The 22,571-nt window shown below is 36.8% G+C and overlaps 1 protein-coding gene across 1 annotated transcript in view; it reads left to right on the top strand.

The window, feature by feature from the left end:
- LOC126828751 (mitogen-activated protein kinase 14) overlaps nucleotides 1-21,684 on the top strand; it is a 29,774-nt gene extending 8,090 nt beyond the window's left edge. Inside the window, exons 5-12 of the mRNA XM_050558719.1 lie at nucleotides 1,072-1,101; nucleotides 2,109-2,156; nucleotides 3,303-3,417; nucleotides 3,688-3,759; nucleotides 5,617-5,696; nucleotides 6,482-6,560; nucleotides 8,177-8,350; nucleotides 9,360-21,684. Of these exons, the coding sequence (XP_050414676.1) occupies nucleotides 1,072-1,101; nucleotides 2,109-2,156; nucleotides 3,303-3,417; nucleotides 3,688-3,759; nucleotides 5,617-5,696; nucleotides 6,482-6,560; nucleotides 8,177-8,350; nucleotides 9,360-9,409 (648 nt within the window). The 3' untranslated portion in view covers nucleotides 9,410-21,684. The remainder of the gene's footprint in view (nucleotides 1-1,071; nucleotides 1,102-2,108; nucleotides 2,157-3,302; nucleotides 3,418-3,687; nucleotides 3,760-5,616; nucleotides 5,697-6,481; nucleotides 6,561-8,176; nucleotides 8,351-9,359) is intronic.
- The last annotated feature ends 887 nt before the right edge of the window (nucleotides 21,685-22,571 follow it).

Below are 22,571 nucleotides of genomic sequence, written 5' to 3'. Positions count from 1 at the left end.
TTCATGGATTATGGCCCCTGATTGTACGAAAAATCACGTTTTTAGCTTGTGAACACTGTAGAGCTCACAATTTTTATCCGATTTGGTTTAAACTTGAAATGTATGCTTATAACCCAAAGATCTTGATTCCTTTCGATATTCGCGCATATCGGAACGTAACTTCCGGAATTATGGCCCCTGATTGTACGAAAAATCGCGTTTTTAGCTTGTGGACCCTATAGAGGTCATATTTTTATCAGATTTAAAAAAACGTATTATTATATTACCGTTACACCCTAAGTATGACTGAGTTCGAATTTTGTGAAAATCAGCCCAAAATTGACAGACAAAATGGCCGTCGTTCGTTCTCAAATAGCGTAAAAATATGGAATATCAAGGTTGTGGACCCTATAGAGGTCACAATTTTGATCCGATTTTGATGAAACTTGAAATACATATTTATAACCCAAAGAGCTTGGTTCCTTTCGATATTCGCACATATTGGATCATAACTTCCTGAATTATGGCCCTTGATTGTACGAAAAGTCGCGTTTTTAGGATGTGATCCCTCTAGATGTCACAATTTTTATCCGATTTAAAAAAAAGTTTGAATATATCACTGTTACACTGTTATGATGGTTGAGTCCGAATTTCGTACAAATCGGACCAAAACTGCCGGACAGAATGGCTGCCCACCGTACGCAAATATTGTAAATGTGTGGTATATCAAGGTTTTGGACCCTCTAGAGAGAGGACACAATTTTGATCCGATTTTGATGAAACTTGAAATGCATTCATGCATATCGGATTGTAACTTCCTGAATTATGGCCCTTGATTGTACGAAAAATCACTTCTTATTTTGAGCTTGTTCTCTGTCCATCTCTTGCAAAATGTGGGCGTATCTTGAATGGCAACCGCTTGTATAAGAATTTTGTGTTTAGAGTCAACACATTCCTTAATTTACCCCCCCCCCATTAATTCAAGCCCTTTAGTTCTACTTGTCTTGTATTTCAACTAACAACCAGATTCTTAATCTGATGATAATAACTAGGTTTTCAATATATGTTTTTTTTTATTTTGTTTAATTTCAGTATATACATTCTGCTGGCATAATACACAGAGTAAGTACTTTAAACATATTTACTTACATGCATGTGAGTTACACTCAAGCCTGGAAATAAGGCACCTGTCACAGACATTGTCAGGCACAGATTCAGGCTTTGTCAGGTACAAAACCTCTGGTACCTGTCATTTTGTCTGATACTGATTTGTCTTTTTTTATTGATATTATTAATACATGTCCGACACTAAGTTGAAAATGTCAGGTACTATTTCATTAGTGTCTGACATTTTGTCACATACATCTAAAACCATTATTTCCATGCCTGGTGACACTGTAGATCTTGTACCGTATACTTTGGGGGTTTTAAGTTGAGAAAGGATACATATCGTTTACTCTCCAATTATCGTTTAATAATTGTTAAAAATCATTTGGAAACTCTAAAAATAGTGTATATGGTTTAGTCGAATGTTGACTGTGTAATTCTTCTCGATATGTGTGTGTCAGTCAATGACCCGTCTATTTATTAGACGAGTAGGACGCTTGCTAACCAGGTGGTCTCGGGTGCTCCTATGCTGGGCTAACGAAGACGGACATACGCCATACTCCTATATCGAATTCCAACTGCCAAGGGATCTTTTACGTGCATTCCAATGTAAACACAGGACCTTGGTTTTTGGTATCATCTGAAGGACTAGACAGCTGTCCTTGTCAGACCCTCCGTCCAGCATCACAGACAAGGGGGAACCACGCCGGAAAATCCGGATGAACTTTCTCGGCCAATGCAGGGATCGAACACCCGACCTCCCGGCTAGTGAGCCAGCGTCTTACCCACTTAGCCACTGTGATCCCCGATCCTGGACAGAACAATGTCTAGTATTTCTGATGTCCCGTGTACACATTTGCATGAACGTAAAAGAACCCTTGACAGTTGGAATTCAATATAAAAGGCTGTAGTGCCGCTGTCAGGGCAAAATTTCCCTCATAGCACACTGTATGGTGTATAGCCTAGTCTGAACAGATTAGTAGGACGTTAAACCCCATTTTATTTTACGCTGTTTTATTCAGGATTTAAAACCAGGTAATTTAGCGGTTAATGAAGATTGTGAATTAAAGGTAAGAATGAAATACAGATATATACTTTCATTGGCCTGACCATTTGTACTGGGAGGTCGTGTCAGGGGTCATTCATTTGATTAATCAATCAGCGTTGGTGTTCCAATCTGATTAGGGGGGGTTGGATGGCTGAATGGTTAGCGTGCGCGCGCTGTATCATAAAGTCTGTCATTGAGTCGACTGGCGTGGTTTCGAATCCCCGGTTGTACATGACAAGGAATAGGGTCGCCTGTCCAACCTTGTTGGTTTTCTCCGGGTCCTCCGGTTTCCTCCCACTGCTAAAGACCCCTAAGCGCTAGCGAATTATTGAAATAAAATTGAACCATGTGTTAGTCCCGAAATGACCTAGTTTGTGTTGAGTGGACGTTAAACTCTCTCTCTCTCTCTCTCTCTCTCTCTCTCCAATCTGATTAAAATACAGATCTATATTTCTGATTGTTTTTTTATACTTTCGATGGCCTCTACTACATCTGACCGGTTGTAGTGGAAGAGGGGGGGGGGGTGGATGGCCCAATGGTTAGCTTGCGCGCGCTGTATCATAAGGCCTGTCATTGAGTCAACTGGGGTGGTTTTGAATCCCCAGTTGTACGTGACAAGGAGTAGGGTCGCCTGTCCAACCTCATGGGTTTTCTCCGGGTCCTACGGTTTCCTCCCACTGCTAAAGACCCCTACGCGCAAGCGAATTATTGAAATAAAAATTAAACCATATGATAGTCCCGAAATGACCTAGTTTGTGTCGTGTGGATGCTAAACCCCATTTCTCTCTCTCTCCCTGTAGTGGAAAGTTGTGTCAGGGGACGTACGAGCGGCTTTTGACCCTATAACATTTGGCATTTGATTAACCAATGTTTCTAGTGGGCTACCCACAGTTCCATGCATTGCATACCAAGAACTCGCTGTAACAGATCGTTTCATTGGCTAATCCCTCACATCAACCAGAGCACGGGTTATATAACGACTCTTTCAGATCCTAGTGTAGTAAAGACAAGTAAAACGAAATTTGAACTGAGTGGGAATTTGTAGTAGTTGGAGGGGAGGGGTTGGTCTTGTTGTAGTGATTGGGGGTGGGGTGGGGTATGTTGTTTTGGAGGTGTTTTGTCATAAATAAATATAGAGTAATAATAATAATAATATTTGTGTTTGTAGATTCTAGATTTTGGTTTAGCTCGACATGCTGAAGATTCTATGACAGGTTACGTTGCTACACGATGGTATCGAGCGCCAGAGATTATGTTAAATTGGATGAAATACGATCAAACTGGTACGTATATATCAACATACTGTATTTTGATTTGTCTGGTTAGCACGGTCTATTATTGAGTCAACTTGCGTGGTTTGAATTTCTGGTTGTACGTGACAAGGAGTAGGGTCGCCTGTCCAAACTCGTGGGTTTTCTCCGGGTCCTCCGATACCCTTCCGCTACTAAAGACCCCTAGCTCAAGCGAATTGTTGAAATACGATTGAACCATACATGTATGTTAGTCGTGAAATGGCCTAGTTGAAATTTATTTTGAAATTCTTTTTGTTTCAGTTGATATATGGTCAGTAGGATGCATAATGGCAGAAATGTTAACTGGTAGACCCTTATTTCCAGGCACAGATCGTATCCTTTCAAACATATACTTATCTACGCGTATCAGGCTTTCGCACAAAAGGGGAAGAAACACCATATTATTGTTATAATTGCTCACATGCGCTTTACAAAATATGGTATAGAAATTAAATATACAAATAAAATTAATAAACCAAATTATAAACAAGATATCTTATATATTTCATTAATGCATAAAATATCATTACTATTCCTAAATTAAAATATCATTACTATTCCTAAATTAAAATATCATTACTATTCCCAAATTAAAATATCATTACTATTCCTAAATTAAAATATCATTACTATTCCTAAATTAAAATATCATTACTATTCCCAAATTAAAATATCATTACTATTCCTAAATTAAAATATCATTACTATTCCTAAATTAAAATATCATTACTATTCCTAAATTAAAATATCATTACTATTCCTAAATTAAAATATCATTACTATTCCTAAATTAAAATATCATTACTATTCCTAAATTAAAATATCATTACTATTCCTAAATTAAAATATCATTACTATTCCTAAATTAAAATATCATTACTATTCCTAAATTAAAATATCATTACTATTCCTAAATTAAAATATCATTACTATTCCTAAATTAAAATATCATTACTATTCCTAAATTAAAAAGAGGTTTTACTGAGAAAAAGTGTCTAAAAATGATTCAGGGGTCACTTGAACTAAAATTCTACATCTAGTGGGCCAGAGATATACAAAAATATCAAGATAAAAAGAAAATTTGATTGATTTATTTGATGTTTCCAAATTGCCAAGATATCACATTGAACATGACTTTCTCTTGTATTATGTACAACCTAGATCTACGACATACAGTATAGATGTCAGAGTTTACTTAAACCGGAAAACAATAATAAATATACTCTTCAAAAAAAGTAGGGGATATTGAAATACAAATACCTATGAAGGTTGTGATATGATAAATATTCATGGACACTTGACATGCTTTGAGAGTATGTTCACGGATAAAGAACTTATTGCCCCAACAGAACCACTGAGCTGCACATGCGACATGCAATAGCTCCATACACGTGGGAAGGGGTCATTGTCAAATTTGACACTTCAAGAAAGGGTTGATGAATACTGCCACATGCTGGTTTATCCTATCCATGTTTACTTTCCTATCGGTTCTTGCATAAGATTTACTGTTTAGCGTATCTTTGCTTTAGTTTGTTACGTTTAATTTGCAATGAATGTCGACGCGATATTGGCATGCTTCAAATGGGTTCTACACAGCGAGTTGTAGCCAACAGCCATGAGTCCTGACCTTTCCACTATAGAGCATGTCTGAGACATGATCGGGAGACGTGTTCGTCAACGTCAACCGACAACACAGCAAGAATTGGCCGTGGCACTACAAGAGGAGTGGGTCAGATTGCCCCAAATCGTGATTGGACGGTTGATTAGGAGCATGCCACGATGAACTGCTCATTATTAAGACAAAAATCAAAAACATCAATTTTCACTTTCGACAGTGTATCTCTTTGCCAGTGAAATGGGGTAGTCAGATAAGCCGACCAAATGAACTGTTTATGTTTATATGTAGGCAATTGGCCTGTTATTAACATACACTGGTTACCTCTAATACAAACAGCAGTGCATTTCCGCAGTTTTGTATTGTTTCTGAATATCCCCTACTTTTTTTTGAAAAGTATAATTTCCACGGCTAGTTTCTAAGAATTGTCGACACAGTTTGTTGAAATTTATTCCATTTAAACCCTTGGCGGACCGGATCTGGCCCGCAGGCTGCATGTTTGATACCCCTGCTTCAACAGCTAAGGTACATGTATTTTGTTTTTTGTTTATTGTTTTTTTAACCAATATTTATAGATATAGATCAATTAACTCGTATATTGAGTTTAGTTGGAACACCAAATGATGAATTAATGAATGAGATTACTAGTGTTGATGTAAGTATATAACTACCCATAAATATCTTTCGTTTATCAAGTAACATCCGTCATTTTTCACTAAAATATCAATCAACGCTAATATATAGGCCTATTTAGCACAACTGAATCTCTGTCAATTACCCACAAATATCTTTTGTTTTTAAAGTAACCGGGGGTTGGATGGCCGAATGGTTAGCATGTGCGCGCTGTATCATAAGGTCTGTCGTTGAGTCAACTGGCGGGGTTTCGAATCCCCGGTTGTACGTGACAAGGAGTAGGGTCGTCTGTCTAACCTCAGAGTTTCTCCAGTTTCCTCCCACTGCTAAAGACCCCTACGCGCAAGCGAATTATAGAAATATAATTGAACGATGTGTTAGTCTCGAAATGACCTAGTTTGTGTCGAGTGGACGTTAAACCCCATCTCTCTTCTCTGCCATTTTTCGCTAAAATATCAGTCCACATCAATATGTACTCAGATTGAATATTTATCATTTAATTAAGAAAACAAACTAGAAATATCAAAGCTAGGTAATCTCCTGTCTGGGATTCTAGCGAATTTAAAATAGGCCCATCAATTCTATTCTCTCACAACAAGATGGCGGTGAGCTTATTACACTGTGAATAGCATAGATCGATGACATTTCAATTCAACATATCTTTGTGAATACTGAACAGAATTGAACCATTTTTAGACTGATATTAGTAATTCATCTTTTACAATGCTGTAGTTTACAAGAGATGTCCTCAATCTCTCAAGTGATGATGACCCAAGGATATTACATATTTGATATTTTACTTTATAGGCCAGATCGTTTATAAAATCATTGCCAAAATGGGAGAAGAAAGATTTTCGTGAAGTTTTTCTTGGAGCCAATCCTCAGGGTGAGTGGAACTAATTAATATTTATACCTAACGATTTATAAGTTACAAACTTAAAGATACATTATATAAGATTTAGATAAAGAACAGATTGTTCTTACTATAATAGTTATATTTAAGATACATTATGTAAGATTTAGATAAAGAACAGATTGTTCTTACTATAATAGTTATATTTAAGATACATTATGTAAGATTTAGATAAAGAGCTGGTCGTTCTCACTATATAATAGTTATATTTAAGATACATTATGTAAGATTTAGATAAAGAGCTGGTCATTCTCGCTATATAATAGTTATATTTAAGATACATTATGTAAGATTTAGATAAAGAGCTGGACGTTCTCGCTATATAATAGTTCAAAAATAGATAATGAAGAGGTAATATGTTGAAAATATCAGTTAAATTACTTCATTCTGAGTGTAGTTGTGACTGAAGAAGTCTTGATTGTCATTGCTGCCATTTTTGAAATAATAAACAAAGTCTTGATTATCCATTTTTATACTGCCACATTTTTCATCCGTTCATGCACATTTTGTTCATATCTTGATTTTTATCCGATTTGGATGAAACTTGAAATATCAGTTTATATCTCAAAGATTTTGGCCCGATCGATATTGTATTGGACCGTAACTTCATGGATTATTGCCCCTAATTGTACAAAACATCGTGTTTTAAGCTTGTGGCCCCAAGTTGTACGAAAAATCACATTCTTAGCTTGTTCTATGCCCAATTCTTGCAAGATGTGGTCGTATCTTGCATGGCAATAGCTTGTTTATGTTCTAGAGGGTTGATTATGGGCTTGACATGTGAATAAATGTCTAATTAATGATTTAGATAAAATAAAACCAAGTACGAACAATCCAAACCATTAGACAAAATTCGAAGTCCCAAAAAAACGGTATAGGCAAAATAGTGTAATAAGGCAAAATAGTGTAATCAGCAAATGGACTGTTCACCGTGTACAAAATACACGACAAACAGTGGTAACAGGTGTCCGGATGAGTAAGCTTGAGGCCAAACAAAAGATCTGCATTAGGCCGATTTAACTCTAGCATCTTTATTTATATTACCATTAGGGACGATCAGGCTAATTCGATATTTGACTAATATAGTACCAACAGTGATGAACCACAAATAGACAGGTGCTCTGTAATTAAACAAATTAACACTTTATGTGATCTTTAATCAGTGTGTCGCAGAAAGACCCTAGCTTATTCACCAGATAACATCTGTGTTGCCCAAGAAAGTTCCTCAGGATTTTCCTGTGTGTGTTTCCCCTTGTCAATCTCTTGTCCTGTTTACACATTGGCCTGCACGTAAAAGAACCCTTGACAGTTGGAATAGAGCGTAGTGCCACTGCCAGGGCAAATTCCTTTTGTAGCACATCAGCCCTGTTTCAGCTATTGATTTATTGATTATCCGTTTCAGCTATTAATGGATTATCTGTTTCAGCTATTGATTATCATCCGTTTCAGCTATTTTTTGATTGATTATCTGTTTTAGATATTTATTAATTGATTATCTGTTTCACCTATTTATTGATTGATTATCTGTTTTAGCTATTGATTGATTGATTATCTGTTTTAGCTATTGATTGATTGATTATCTGTTTCAGCCATTGATTTATTAGAAAAGATGTTAAAGTTGGATGTAAAGAAACGTATTACAACAGAGCAAGCACTGGCTCATCCTTACCTGGGTCAATATGCCGACCCTTCTGATGAACCTACCTCTGAACCTTACGATCAGTCTTTCGAAGAAATGAAACTCTCAGTACCTGAATGGAGAAGTAAGTTTATAATATATTGCTAGGTGAAAATGCTAGGTGAGGAGAATTCCGTGGCATTTCTGACTGTTCTTTATCGAAATTCCAATTACCAACGGTTCTGTTATGAGATCTCCCAATGTGTAAACGAATATACTAAATTTTTTATTCCCTGGTAAAACAACTTGAAATCCAACCTCATGGGTTTTCTCTGGGTCCTCGGGTTGCCTCCCACTGCTAAAGCCTCCTACGCGCAAGCGAATTATTGAAATAGAATTAAACCATGCTAGTCCCAAAATGACCGAGTTTGTGTCAAGTGGACGTAAAAACCCTTTTCTCTTTATCCCTCTCTCCGTCGAACGGATCGGTTATCCTCCAAATAATATCTACTTGACGTCTGTGAATATGGTATCCCTATAAAGCAGTATTATGTTAGATCTAAATCTGTCTATTGCAAGGCTTTCTTGCTTTGTATATTATATGAATTATTAATTAGACATTTATTCACACGACAAGCCTTTAATCAACACTCTAGACCATCGGATGGTCGCGATTTTCTATGGATTGAAATGTGATCAACATTTGATAATTTAATTTAAAAATGGATAATCGTGTCTTTGTTTATTATCGTAAACAGTCGTGCTTGACAATTAAGTCTTTATTGTGAGCCATTTAAGGCCGTACAACTTCGCTCAGAAACACGTAAATTGACTGAAATATATCTATTTTACATTATCTATTTTTGAACTATTATAGCAATAACGGCCAGCTCTTTATCTAAAGTCTTGAGACAAACAATTATATTGATTTTCAATGAATTTTGATATAAAAATATGTGACAACTCTTGTTGACTGCCCGGACGATTTAGCTGCTGTGGACGTATGTTTCATTGCCTGGCAACCTATCTTCATTATGTATTTTTGAACTATTGTAGCAAGAACGACCAGCTCTTTATCTAAATCTTACCGAATGTATCTGTAACCCATGACATGTTGTTTGTATTATAAGAGGTTTGTTTTTTTATATTTCCAGAGCTAGTTTATGATGTTATTACCAGCTTCGACGGACCTAAAAGACAATAAAACAAACATCAAGTTAATCATATTTTATTTTATATAGAAAAACCCAGCTTAAAAATCAAACATGTTTCATCTCTCTTCATTACATCATCATTCTCTAGTATCTCTTTCAAATTTAATATATCGTAAATAATATGTTTAAATTCGACCAGTCACGTTAATATAAAGATACAGATGATACACATCAAGAACTGAATGATTAGGGGCTGCTGAAGTCGTTATTATAGGGATTTTGAATACAATATCATGAACGTTGAATCTCTATTTTTTTTTTTTTAATTCTATGCACTATTCAAAATGATGAATTGGGCATCCTCTGTAGATATAAACAAACCAGAGCCACCTATTGGGTAAAAACTTTTGATAATCCTCTTTTTAATTTGATAAGAGTCCGATCCATTGATATTTTGATCTTGGTTTCTAATGTAAATGTTAAATAATCTATTTGAAAATATTTTTGCAATGGAAAATATGATATTGTCTGACAAATTTCGGTTCAGCGCCTTTTATGATATTGATTTGTTATACCCCTGTGTTCACATTCACGTCTGGGTGGGTTGGATTTAAACATCTGTGATTTCTGTATCAGCCATTTAAATTAAGACAAAGAAACTTATTATAATATTTTAAGATTAATTAAACAGCAAGGCCATAGGAGATGGAAACGAGGACTATAGAGGGATGTAAGCTCATCTGTATCTTATCATTAACCCGTTAAGTGCGTAGGTCGTTATATAACGTCCTGGACAACTGCCACTCACTGTGTGTAGGGCGTAATATAACGCCTTGGTTGGAAGTATTTTCCCCAACCTATTCTTCGAACATAGTACATAGTTCTTCGTCACTTCGTCAAATTAATTACACAATAGGGGGTAGTTAACGTTTTAAAAACGTCACGCTTAATGGGTTATGGACAAGCCAGAGATGTATGCACATCTGGCACTTGTCTTCGTGAAGAAGAGAGAAAAGTGTACGCTCATCTGTCGCTTTTTTTCGTGAAGAAGACAGAGATGTATTCTCATAAAAATCTCATCGTCTGCTGTAAACTATTACAGATGAGCGAGCGTGAAAAAAGGGTCTTGGCTCCCTCCAATAATTAAATTTTATGTTCCTCTCTTCTCATGTGCAGATTTCATCGTAAAATTTGCGATTTCCTTGATATAAACATGTGACCTATGTGCCCTAATGGAAGCAGCATATACTTATAGCTTCAGTAGCTATGTGGAAGCTTTTAATTTAGGTTAATGTGTGAAAAACAAATTGTCCAATTGATTACTACTGATGTATTGTTTTTCTTCGAGATGGAAATCGATCGTCGATGAAACGTGAGCTAGACATAATCAATTTCTTAACAGTGGCAAAATAATTTAACCCTGAACCAAAACTAACAAATCCTGCGCTGTTGATCAAAAACTAAATCAAATTTGTTTCCATGGAAACACTAAAATGATTAAATCTGAGATATTTGTGATTAGAAGGCAGTACTATTTGTAAGTTTTTTGAGATATTCTCTGGAAACAAAGTCTGGAATGAGAGAAGGCCGACATTTTAATATTCCTACCGTATCTTAATCGCAGGATAAAAAAAAAATCGGACAAAAGAATTTATTTGGACAGATTAAATTGGCTGTTCATTAAATGAACACATCAGATCTTGTCAAATCTGGATTTTGTTTTTTTCACACATTTAAAGCTACGTAGTTGTATCCAAGTATTCTGTATGTACTTAAATAATATTTCGCATTAGGTTTAAGATCAAAGCTTCATATTTTATATGGTAATATATAGATTTAGGATGTAATGTAATGCATAATAATACAAAAATAATTATCAGCTGAGCTGATTGTCTCTTGAGCCACTTAGGGAAATATACAATGAGCCACTTAAGAATAATCTGCTGAGCTGATTGTCCCTTGAGCCACTTAGGGCAATATACACTAGGGCATTGAGCCACTTAAGGGGGATATACACCAAGAATAATCTGCTGAGCTGATTGTCCCTTGAGCCACTTAGGGCAATATACACTAGGGCACTGAGCCACTTAAGGGGAGAAACACCAAGAATAATCTGCTGAGCTGATTGTCTCTTGTGCCACTTTAAGGGAAATGTACACTGGATTTGATCTGTTGAGCAGACATCATCTTGTGTAATTGGTAGTGCATGTGACGTTAACCATAGTCTGCTGTGTGCTTCGTAGTCAATCCACGCTGGAGTTTATCGTGTGCTACGTAGTCAATCCTCGCTGGAGTTTATCGTGTGCTATGTAGCCAATGCAAGCTGGAGTTTATCGTGTGCTACGTAGTCAATCCACATTGGAGTTTATCGTGTGCTACGTAGTCAATCCACACTGGAGTTTATCGTGTGCTATGTAGCCAATCCACGCTGGAGTTTATCGTGTGCTATGTAGCCAATCCACGCTGGAGTTTATCGTGTGCTACGTAGTCAATCCACACTGGAGTTTATCTGCTGAGTAGATTGTCCCTTACGACACTCAAGGGTAGCCCACACTAGAATTTATTTGCTAGGCTGATTGTTTCGTGTGGTACGTAAGAGCAGAGAAGACCATTGTTAATCTGCTGAGCAGATTGTCTCTTGGAATTTATTTGATTATTTTATATAATTAATTCTTGTTGTCATGGAAATGTAAATTAATTATAATTTTTTGCTGCTTTAAGTCTTTTACATTCATTTGTTCTTTGAATGATAATTCCATGCTTTGTTTTGTAATATTTATTTCTGATAAATGTAGTTTGATTATGAAACATTCTCAAGACAATGTTAATAATTTACTTCCTAATAGTAAACCAAGTGGTACCAGGGTGTTCTAGAAATAAAAACCTGACTCATGCATTGAACAGTGGTATCAGGGTGTTCTTTTCTAATAATGTTTACTTCATACTTCAGCCTTTTCTGAATATTGAAATAACTAAATGAAATTTGAGTAAATTGGTAATATTGTCTGAATGTTTCATCGTCATGCCGTCGGTATCTTGGTGTAACCATGGCCGTTAATCTATTATTACTTCCCTTAGTATAAAACCGATAAATATTATCATGTGACTGGTTTAGGCCAATCATAATTACTGTACAGACTGGCCCCACCCCTCTGCTGTGTTGATTTGTGTCAACATGTTTTTAGATTGGTACAGGTAGCAGATATCGGTATTGAAGTAAATTCTGTACAGAGACAGGCATCTCTCCTCCCTACGGTGTTTATGTCCAAATTGGTTGGGGAGATCAGATCGGTTGTTTTAAATAATTTCTATGAGGATAATTCATCTATTGCGATTTCTGGGTTATATAGTTAGAGTTACCCGGCCCTACACCTAACCCACAGGCTATATAACTCGGCGTGTGGGAATTTCGACCTCCCCAAACTGGACTATTGTTATTAATTTTAGTTACCATGGTTACACCACTCACCTAACTCTGTTATCAATTTTTGTTGTTTAGTGCTTCATAGTTTAAAGGCTGGTTGCTAAGCATGTATATATTTATTTTTATAGAAATAAAACTATGTTTTGTTTTTATTTTCATTTGACTACTGAATGCTTTTGTTTTTTTTTTGTTTTAACTTCTATTTTCATTTAGAATTTTATTTCTAATCATGGGTCGGCCATCTTTGATACTGTGTCACAGTACGTCTAACTCTTTATCGCTAACCTCTTGCACACTCAGCTCAAGAGCAGTATTCACAACACGAATGTTTTGTTCGTATATTGCGAGTTATAAGGGGTTAGGCCATACAGATTTAACCCCTTGTACACTCAGCTCAAGAGCAGTATTCACAACACGAATGTTTTGTTCGTATATTGCGAGTTATAAGGGGTTAGGCCATACAGATTTAACCCCTTGTACACTCAGCTCAAGAGCAGTATTCACAACACGAATGTTTTGTTCGTATATTGCGAGTTATAAGGGGTTAGGCCATACAGATTTAACCCCTTGTACACTCAGCTCAAGAGCAGTATTCACAACACGAATGTTTTGTTCGTATATTGCGAGTTATAAGGGGTTAGGCCATACAGATTTAACCCCTTGTACACTCAGCTCAAGAGCAGTATTCACAACACGAATGTTTTGTTCGTATATTGCGAGTTAAGGGGTTAGGTCATTTAGATTTCAATTTTTGTTCTTTTCGAAAAAAAAAAAAAAAAAATAGAAATTTAAAACACAAAAAGTGCTGCCCTTATCAAAAGTTTTCAGTACCAAATTTTGAAGTTTGTAATTTTAAACAAAACACTTTTCATATAACAGAAGTGGCTTATCAAGGCCTCTGAAAAACTAAAAATCACATTGGTAAGGCCTTTGCGGTTATCGGCAAGCAGCATGTATGACGTACTGACCCTATTCATTGAGTCAGGGTTATTGTCGTGTAGCATGTACTACGATGTTGTATCGTGGAATGACGACCCTATTCATTGAGTCAGGGTTATCGTCGTGCAGCATGTACTACGATGTTGTATCGTGGAGTGCCGACCCTATTCATTGATGTAGAAACTGCTGTAAAATATTTTACTTTGTATATAATATAGGCATTGCTCAATTATAGAATAATGACTGGGACTTCGTTACGCATCTTTCATCAATTATGCATAAATCCATATTAATTTTTATGAAGTTTTGAAATTTTTTGAAAATTAATCCATTAACACATTGTATGTGTAAATATTGACTACTTCTATTTCCTAAAAATATGAGAGAAAAACGAATAAGTTTTATTTTGAATTTCGTCGCTGTTTTCGAAACTACTCAAAGCTGCTATTTGGTATATTGACTCCAACTGTTTGAGTCACGGAACTGGTATAGCAAAATGATCTAAATTTGTGTTAACGAGCCATAAAACCCCATTCGGTTTCAGACGGTCATTATGATTGGTTGATATGATATTCGGTTTCAGACGGTCATTATGATTGGTGAATATGATATTAATAAGAGCCTTGTTATTAAAGGGAGAATGATTGGGTTTGTTTTTGCATCGTCATTTTGAAATGGAGGTGTTCGGGTCCCAGCAGTCCTATAGAGTTGGTTGCATCTATTTCACATGTATGCTTGCAGATTTCCCCAAGGTCATGAGATGTAAACAGGGTTAGGGCATGTGATTGTTGTCAAGGATTGTGGGTAAGGGCTAGGGTTATGGTTAAGGCTAGCCCTGTTTATAACTCGTGACTTATGACGTAATCTGCAGATGTTCATGGGAAATGTTAGCCCTAATCCTGTTTATAACTCGTGGCTTATGACGTAACCTGCAGGTGACCTTGTGAAATAGATGCAACCCTATGGAGTTGTAGTATAAATAATTGTATGTATATGAAAAATTATTAAAAAATATATATTATATGAGTGTTATCATATTGTAGTTGTATACAGAATAACAGATTATTAATTATATCATTGTTATAAACTATTACTCACTTATAATACAACTAAAACACGTATACTATTTCATTTCATAAGTTAAAGTTCAACCAGTACAGTGGTTGACATTATTGCACACGTCTTGTCAAACCTTCAAAGGCTAATATCTTTGCTCGCAATAGAGTAATTTGAATGAAATTTTCAAATTATTCATTTTACATTATCTATTTTTGAACTATTATAGCAAGAATGATCAGCTCTTTATCTAAATCTTACATAATGTATCTTTAATTCAATATAAACAGTAATTGTGGTGTCTGTTTATTACAAGTTAAGAACCAACCAATCAGATCTGTGCTTTTATAAATGGTTGTCGCCCAAACGCTGAATTCTGTTGATATTCTTAAGGCATTAAGCTGCAAGTTTGTGTTTTTAAGGTGAGTTGTATTAAGGCAAAGGTTTTAGGGACTCTGCTGACTAGTGGGTACGGATGTAGCGATACCCTGGGAAAGGCTTTAGAGACTCTGCTGACTAGTTGGTACGTATGTAGCGATACCCGGGGAAAGGCTTTAGAGACTCTGCTGACTAGTGGGTACGTATGCAGCGATACCCGGGGAAAGGCTTTAGAGACTCTGCTGAGTAGTGGGTACGGATGCAGCGATACCCTGGGAAAGGCTTTAGAGACTCTGCTGACTAGTGGGTACGGATGCAGCGATACCCTGGCGATTGTGATTAATCATGATTATTGGGTCAAGCGATTCAATAATCACCTCCTTTCTCAATAATCGCCGTATCACGACATATCTTGATTATTTTTTTAAAAATCGCAATTATGATTTGGGAGAATCAAATTTGGATTGTTTTTCATATTATCTTGGCCGAAGTCTCGTCAAAATGACAGTAGGATAGTAAAACATCTCATGTAAACAGTTTCAAGTTACCCCACTACATCTCATGTAAACAGTTTCTAGTTACCCCACTACATCTCATGTAAACAGTTTCTAGTTACCCCACTACAGCTCATGTAAACAGGCTCTGCCATTCTGTTAATCAACCTACTATGTCAATCAGGCTCTGCCACTCTGTTAATAAAGCTGCTATGTTCATCAGGCACTGCCAATCTGTTAATCAAGCTGTTACGTTAATGAAAACCTAGCATAAGGACATATTGTATTATATTATTATTGTAACGAATTTCTTTGTTATGACCTGTACGACATATGAAATGATAAAGCTCTGTTTACCCAAAACAATTTATTCTATAAAATTTATAAAATATATACCATTTTAATGCTCATTTCATTAACTTGTATATTTAAGACTTAGAAATAGAGATATAGCCTTGATTATTCCTGTCAATATTTTCTCAACTTTGACTATAAGTCTGGACGAAATAGAGGCCATTGTGTATATGTCAGCCACACAAGGTTGGCGCGTGCGCGTTGGAGGGTTGGATGGCCGAATGTTTAGCGCGTGCACGTTGGAGGGTTTGATGGCCGAATGGTTAGCGCGTGCAAGTTGTATCATAAAGTCTACCATTGAGTCAACTGGCATTGTTTCGATTCCCCAGTTATACATGACAAGGAGTACGGTCGCCCGTCCAACCTTGTGGGTTTTCTCTGGGTCCTCTGGTTTTCTCCCGCTGCTAAAAACCCCTACGCGCAAGCTAATTGTTGAAATAAAATTGAACCATATGTTAGTCCCGAAATGACCTAGTTTGTGTCTAGTGGCTGTTAAACCCCATTTCTTTCTCTCTCTCTCTCTCTAGAGATGATGAGCATGGTGAACCAATTACATCATTTCCTGTTTTAATATAAATGAATTACTCGCTTAGAATATATTTTTGCTTGTGTTATAGGAGTGATTATTTGTAAATATATATTTAAAATTTATAGAAAATCGTTGGTCCTCATCTTTAACTGATTGTTGGACTGTTTGTATCTACGGTTAACACAATGACTGATGGAAATGATGTCTCAATCAGACCAGTTAACAATGACTGATGGGAAATGCTGTCTCAATCGACCAGTTAACAATGCTTATTTCAAATAAAAACTTGAGAGAGAAAAAGAGAAATGGGGTTTAACGTCCACTCGACACAAACTAGGTCATTTTGGGACTAACATATGGTTCAATTTTATTTCCATAATTCGCTTGCGCGTAGGGGTCTTCAGCAGTGGGAGGAAAACGGAGGACCCGGAGAAAACCCACGAAGTTGGACAGGCGACCCTACTCCTTGTCACGTACAACCAGGGATTCGAAACCATGCCAGTCAACTCAATGACAGACTTTATGATATAGCACACACGTGCTAACCATTCAGCCATCCAACCCCCCAAAATAAAAACTTAAAGACATACGATAATGTTTATGTGACCTATAGACAAAGTTAGTGTTTGTTAGTCCAGACTCTATTCGTTGTAGTCAGAGTACTGATACAGTTGAGACTGGAATGATCAAGTCAATTTTAACGATTAGTTTAATATAAAAGCATATCATATTATTAGACATTTGGCATTTACACATCACAGATTTTCTGCCGATTTTTTATCACGTTGTCTTTCAACCATTGGCTTTGACTCTGTACTTTGTACATCAGATTCAAGTTACCAGTCAAATTACCTGTTGCACTCTTCATTTCACAACCTATTAGACTTGGTATGTTGTTCATCTAACCTGAGTTGCCAGTCAATTACCTGTACCGCCATGTAGTCCTGACTTGGTAACCAGTTTGATTCGGTAACTTTGCACATCTGTTTTGGTTTATAGTTTCGTAGGGTGACCTAATGATATATCACATGTGTTTTAGTTCAATAGGTCTTGTCATTGAGTCAACTGGCGTGGTTTCAATTCCCCGGATTGTGTGTGACGAGGAGTAGGGTCGCCTGTCTAACCTCGTGGGTTTTCTCCGGTTTCCTCCCACTGCTGGTGGGGAGGGGGGATGGATGGCCGAATGGTTAGCATGTGCACGTTGTATCATAAAGTCTGTCATTGAGTCAACTGGCGTGGTTTCAATTCTCTGGATTGTGTGTGACAAGGAGTAGGGTCGCCTGTCCAACCTCGTTGGTTTTCTCCAGGTTCCTCCCACTGTTAAAGACCGCTACGCACAGCGAATTATTGGAATAAAATGACCAATGTCGTTTATTTCTAAACAAAAAAGATACAGAGACAAACCGGTTACCGATTTGCACCGCGACAACAGTTAGCAAAATAATTGGAAAAGCGTGATTTAAGAAAATCTGTGTTTCTTCATACTGTTCATGTTGGTTTTGGAATGAATGCTTATATTATATTGTATTACCTGTAAAAAAACCATTTTTTTGTGCGTTTTTTTTAGTATATTTGCGAATCATCATGGCAGAAAGACAGTCCACCATGACATATCAGGGCTTTCTTTCAATTTAATACAATCATCCAGAATTCCTTGACGTTCTCTGACCTTCATCATTTCTTAAAGGGACAATAACACTCTTGCTGGCTTGACAGCTCCAGAAAATAAATAATAGCCTTATTCTAAGTATTAGATATTTATGTGTCCTACCTGTTGTGTAAATTATCCATTACATCCTATTTTACTTGTCCAGAGGGTTCGAAAATATTTTTAAATCCAAGTCACATTTGAAAAGGTTTACGTTAGGCTTTTCAAATCATTTAGTTGAATTTTTCTAATTTTTTAAATAAGGTGTGTTAAGATGAAATTTGTATCATCAATTAATTGGAATATTGTAAAATAGTACAATTTGTTAACCAGAATAAAGATTGGGACATATTATTCAGTTACAACAAGAGTGGTATTGAGCCTTTAACAGTACCTGATATTGTGCTTTAAGATTGGGGAGGTTGGATGGCCGAATGGTTAGCACATGCGTGCTGTATCATAAAGCCTGTCATTGAGTCAACTGGCGTGGTTTCGAATCCCCGGTTGTAAGTGACAAGGAGTAGGGTCGCCTGTCCAACCTCGTGGGTTTGTGTCGAGTGGACGTTAAACCCCATTTCTCTCTCTCTCTCTCGCTTTAAGAGCGTATTTTGATTGGTCGACTAATAATTCTAGATCAGTTTTAGGCAGATCGCTAAGCGAAATAGTGGGCCTTGTGTAGCGGAACCGGTAACCTATATTTGATAATCAGACTTCGATCACATGATATCCCACAAAGCTGATGATCGTAAAATGGCAAGCGTTATAAGACTTGTCTTAAATAACGCGAATTGAGCTAAAAATTCAGATTTTAGACCCCATTTCATTTATAAATAGGATTGTCATTGAGTCAACTGGTGTGATTTCGATTCCCCGGTTGTACGGACAAGGAGTAGGGTCGTCTGTCCAACCTCGTGGGTTTTCTCCGGGTCCTTCGGTTTCCTCCCACTGCTAATGACCCCTACGCGCAAGCGAATTATTGAAATAAAAAAATAAATAAACCATATGTTAGTCCCGAAATGACCTCTAAACATGCTCGTACAGCGACGCTAGTCTTCTTTTATATAGAATTCCAACCTCCAAGGGATCTTTTCCGGTCACACCAATGTGTACATGGGACTTCGGAATCGCGTTCATGTCAGCTACTCAAATATGTAACTGGTTCAAAAATTGATTGAATATTCAATGAGATATCGCCAATTTTCTGGTTTTGTGCACGTTAAAGATTTGACGTCATTGATATTAATTCCATGCTCAAACAACGTCATGCCTTTTATAATAGGTGCAATATTCGATACTACTGTACGATACTGTCATTGAGTCAACTGGCGCGGTTTCGATTCCCCGGTTGTACGTGACAAGGAGTAGGGTCGTCTGTCAAACCTGGTGGGTTTTCTCCTCCCACTGCTAAAGTGAATTATTGAAATAAAATTGAACCATGTGTTAGTCTCGAAATGACCTAGTTTGTGTCAAGTGGACATAAAACCCTATTTCATTTCGTTTATAAGCAGGATAGAATATAGTACCGTCAATCCTAAAGGGCAATCGGGTTCAGATTCTGTCTATATAAAACTGAATATTTTAGTCATTACATTGCTGTAGTCGTGATAATGACCCAGGTCCCAAGGAATCTTGTATTTTTGACTTATTTTAAAATTCGAAGAAGCTTAGTCCGTTCTCTTTCGATAACTAATCTAATAATGCTATTTTTGTCATGATGTTCGTCAATAGACTACCCACGTCTGTATATTTTGAACTAAGTGACCTTTTGAAATGCTGCTATGGATTGACCTCAGATTGCACCCCCCCCCCCCCCGGTTGAATAGGGCTGTTTTAAATTTGCACAAAAAGGGAAGTTTGAAGTTTTAAAAAGAAAAAAGTTGTTCCGATGGCACTGTTCTCACTTAATGTCCTCTTCACCGCACATGTAATATTATATTATAAATATTATATATCTATAAAAAATAAAAAATTATTTGTCTTGTTTCCAAAGTTTATTTATTTATATTTTACGGTAATCAAATGATATGCACTGTTTGTTTCATCATTTTCTTTTCAATCCATTTTAATTTACGGTAATTACAAGTTATCGCCTTGAAAAAAAGGAAGGCGTTGATAAAAATGTGCAAGCTGTGTAGTTGTCTATCTCCAGACCGTTCGGGTGATCATTAGATTGTAATGGTTTAGATTCCCTGCTTGTACGTCACTAGGTGTAGGGGTTGCCTATCTAATTCCATGGGTTTTATTATTTGGGGAGGTGGATGGCCGAATGGTTAGCACGTGCGTGCTGTATCATAAGGTCTATCATTGAGTCAACTGGCAGGGTTTCCATTCCCTGGTTGCATGTGACAAGGAGTAAGGTCGCCTCTCCGACCTCGTGGGTTTTCTCCGGTTTCCTCCCACTGCTAAAGACCCCTACGCGCAAGCGAATTATGGAAATAAAATTGAACCATGTTAGTCCCGAAATGACCTAGTTTGTGTTGAGTGGACATTTAACCCCATTTCTCTCTATCTCTCTGTTTATTATTTATAAACTCAATGTCAAGTTTACTTTTAAGGTTGTTTGCGTTGTGAATATGAATTGTAACATGGGCTAGAATTTAAAGTTCGAATCTGGTACATGTACATGTAATTACAGTAAATAGTGGAAGGAGATTAGAAACGTTTATTTCGTTGGTACATAATTCAGGCTTCTAGTTAGTCTCTATCATCCAAAAAAATATTAGTCTGGATGACTAGGATGTTCTGGGTGACTGAGACTAGCTTCTAATTAGGCTTTTATTAAGGAGGTCTAAGATTATGACACAGTTTTCACAACGTGTATTCAGCATGGTTATATTAACAGGTGTCTTATTCATTCACAAAATTTTTAACTAAAATATTTTAAGAATACTTTCTTTTCATTGGCTAAGAGCGTTAAGCTGTGCTAGGATTTTAATCAATGAAAAGGCAGCAAGGCGCTTGGATGGGATGAAACAACTAGGTCCAGTGTAAAAGATCCCTTGGCAGTTGGAATTCGATATAAGAGTGGGTCGTAACGGCGCTGTCCTGGCAAAATTCCCCTCATAGCACACTGCATGGCATATGCCCGTATTCATTAGCCCAGTCGGAGCAGAACTTTAAAACACCTTTTCATTTCATTTCTTTAGAATAGTTGAAGTTTTTTGTGAAAAGGTTCTTGGACTGTTGTATTTTTATGTCACGATGTAATTTAAGCAATATTGATATAGAAAATCCACATTTTCACCAACCATTGGGATCCTTACTCAAAATAACTTATAACTAATATATTGTACGAATTCAGCCGTTTCATTGGTTGAGGGTTCAACTCCTAATTCAAAATTTAACTTTTGACCAATGGAAAGGCTGATTCCTAAAAATATATTTGGTTAAATTATCATGAATAAGGCCCTGGACTTTTTGAAGATTTATATTTCATTTCACAATTATGTTCATCGTTGATTACAATTTTTAAAAAATGTCATTTAATAAATGAACAAAAAACTGATAGTTGAATTATTTCACATTTTTCATTCAATATTTTTTAACTATTTGTCATTTTCTCCTTCAGAAAAAAGAGAAAACAAAAAACAAAAAACAAAAAAAACAATCATTAAAGATAGATTCAAACCCATTGAGTGGTTTGTTATATTCATACATAGCACTGTGTTCATTAGTCCAGCCTGGAGGTCGGGTGTTCGATCCCTGCATTGGCCGAAAAAGTTCATCCAGATTTTCCAGCGGATTCCTCCTTGTCAGTGATGCAGGATGGAGGGCCTGACAAGACGAAAAACCGAGGTCCCGTGTATACATTGGAATGCACGTAAAAGATCCCTTGGCAGTTGGAATTCGATATAAGAGTAGGCGATAGCACATAGCACACTGTATGGCGTATGCCTGTCTTCATTAGCCCAGTATAGGAGCAGAACAGTAGGACGTTAAACCCCATTTCATTTGTCCAGTTCCAGCCATGTTCCTGAAGCAACGACTGCGAGTTTTACAACATCTGGAGTTTTACAACATCTGGACGTTGCTTGTTTATAGCTATGTTACCTACAGACACGTGAGCAGAAGCGTCCAATCAGAGGTTGTGAAATCGCGACCTCGACGGATGTCTAGTCATTCGGATAGGATGGAAAACCAAGGTCCCGTGTACACATTGGCGTGCACGTAAAAGATCCCTTGGCAGTTAGAATTTGATATAAAATTAGGCCATAGCGCAAAATGTACCTCATAACATACTGTATGGCGTATGTTAAAACCTAGTTCATTTCCAGGGAGGTTGGATGGCCGAATGGTTAGCACTGTCGCCTTTTTCGATTCCCCAGTTGTACGTGACAAGGATTAGGGTCGTCTGTACAACCTCCTGGGTTTTCTCCGGGTCCTCTGGTTT

Source organism: Patella vulgata, chromosome 7 (genome assembly GCF_932274485.2).
Source record: "Patella vulgata chromosome 7, xgPatVulg1.2, whole genome shotgun sequence".
Taxonomy (NCBI): Eukaryota; Metazoa; Mollusca; class Gastropoda; family Patellidae; genus Patella; species Patella vulgata.
The sequence above is the reverse complement of the archived record's forward strand: the minus strand, read 5'-3'. Positions and strand labels throughout refer to the sequence as shown.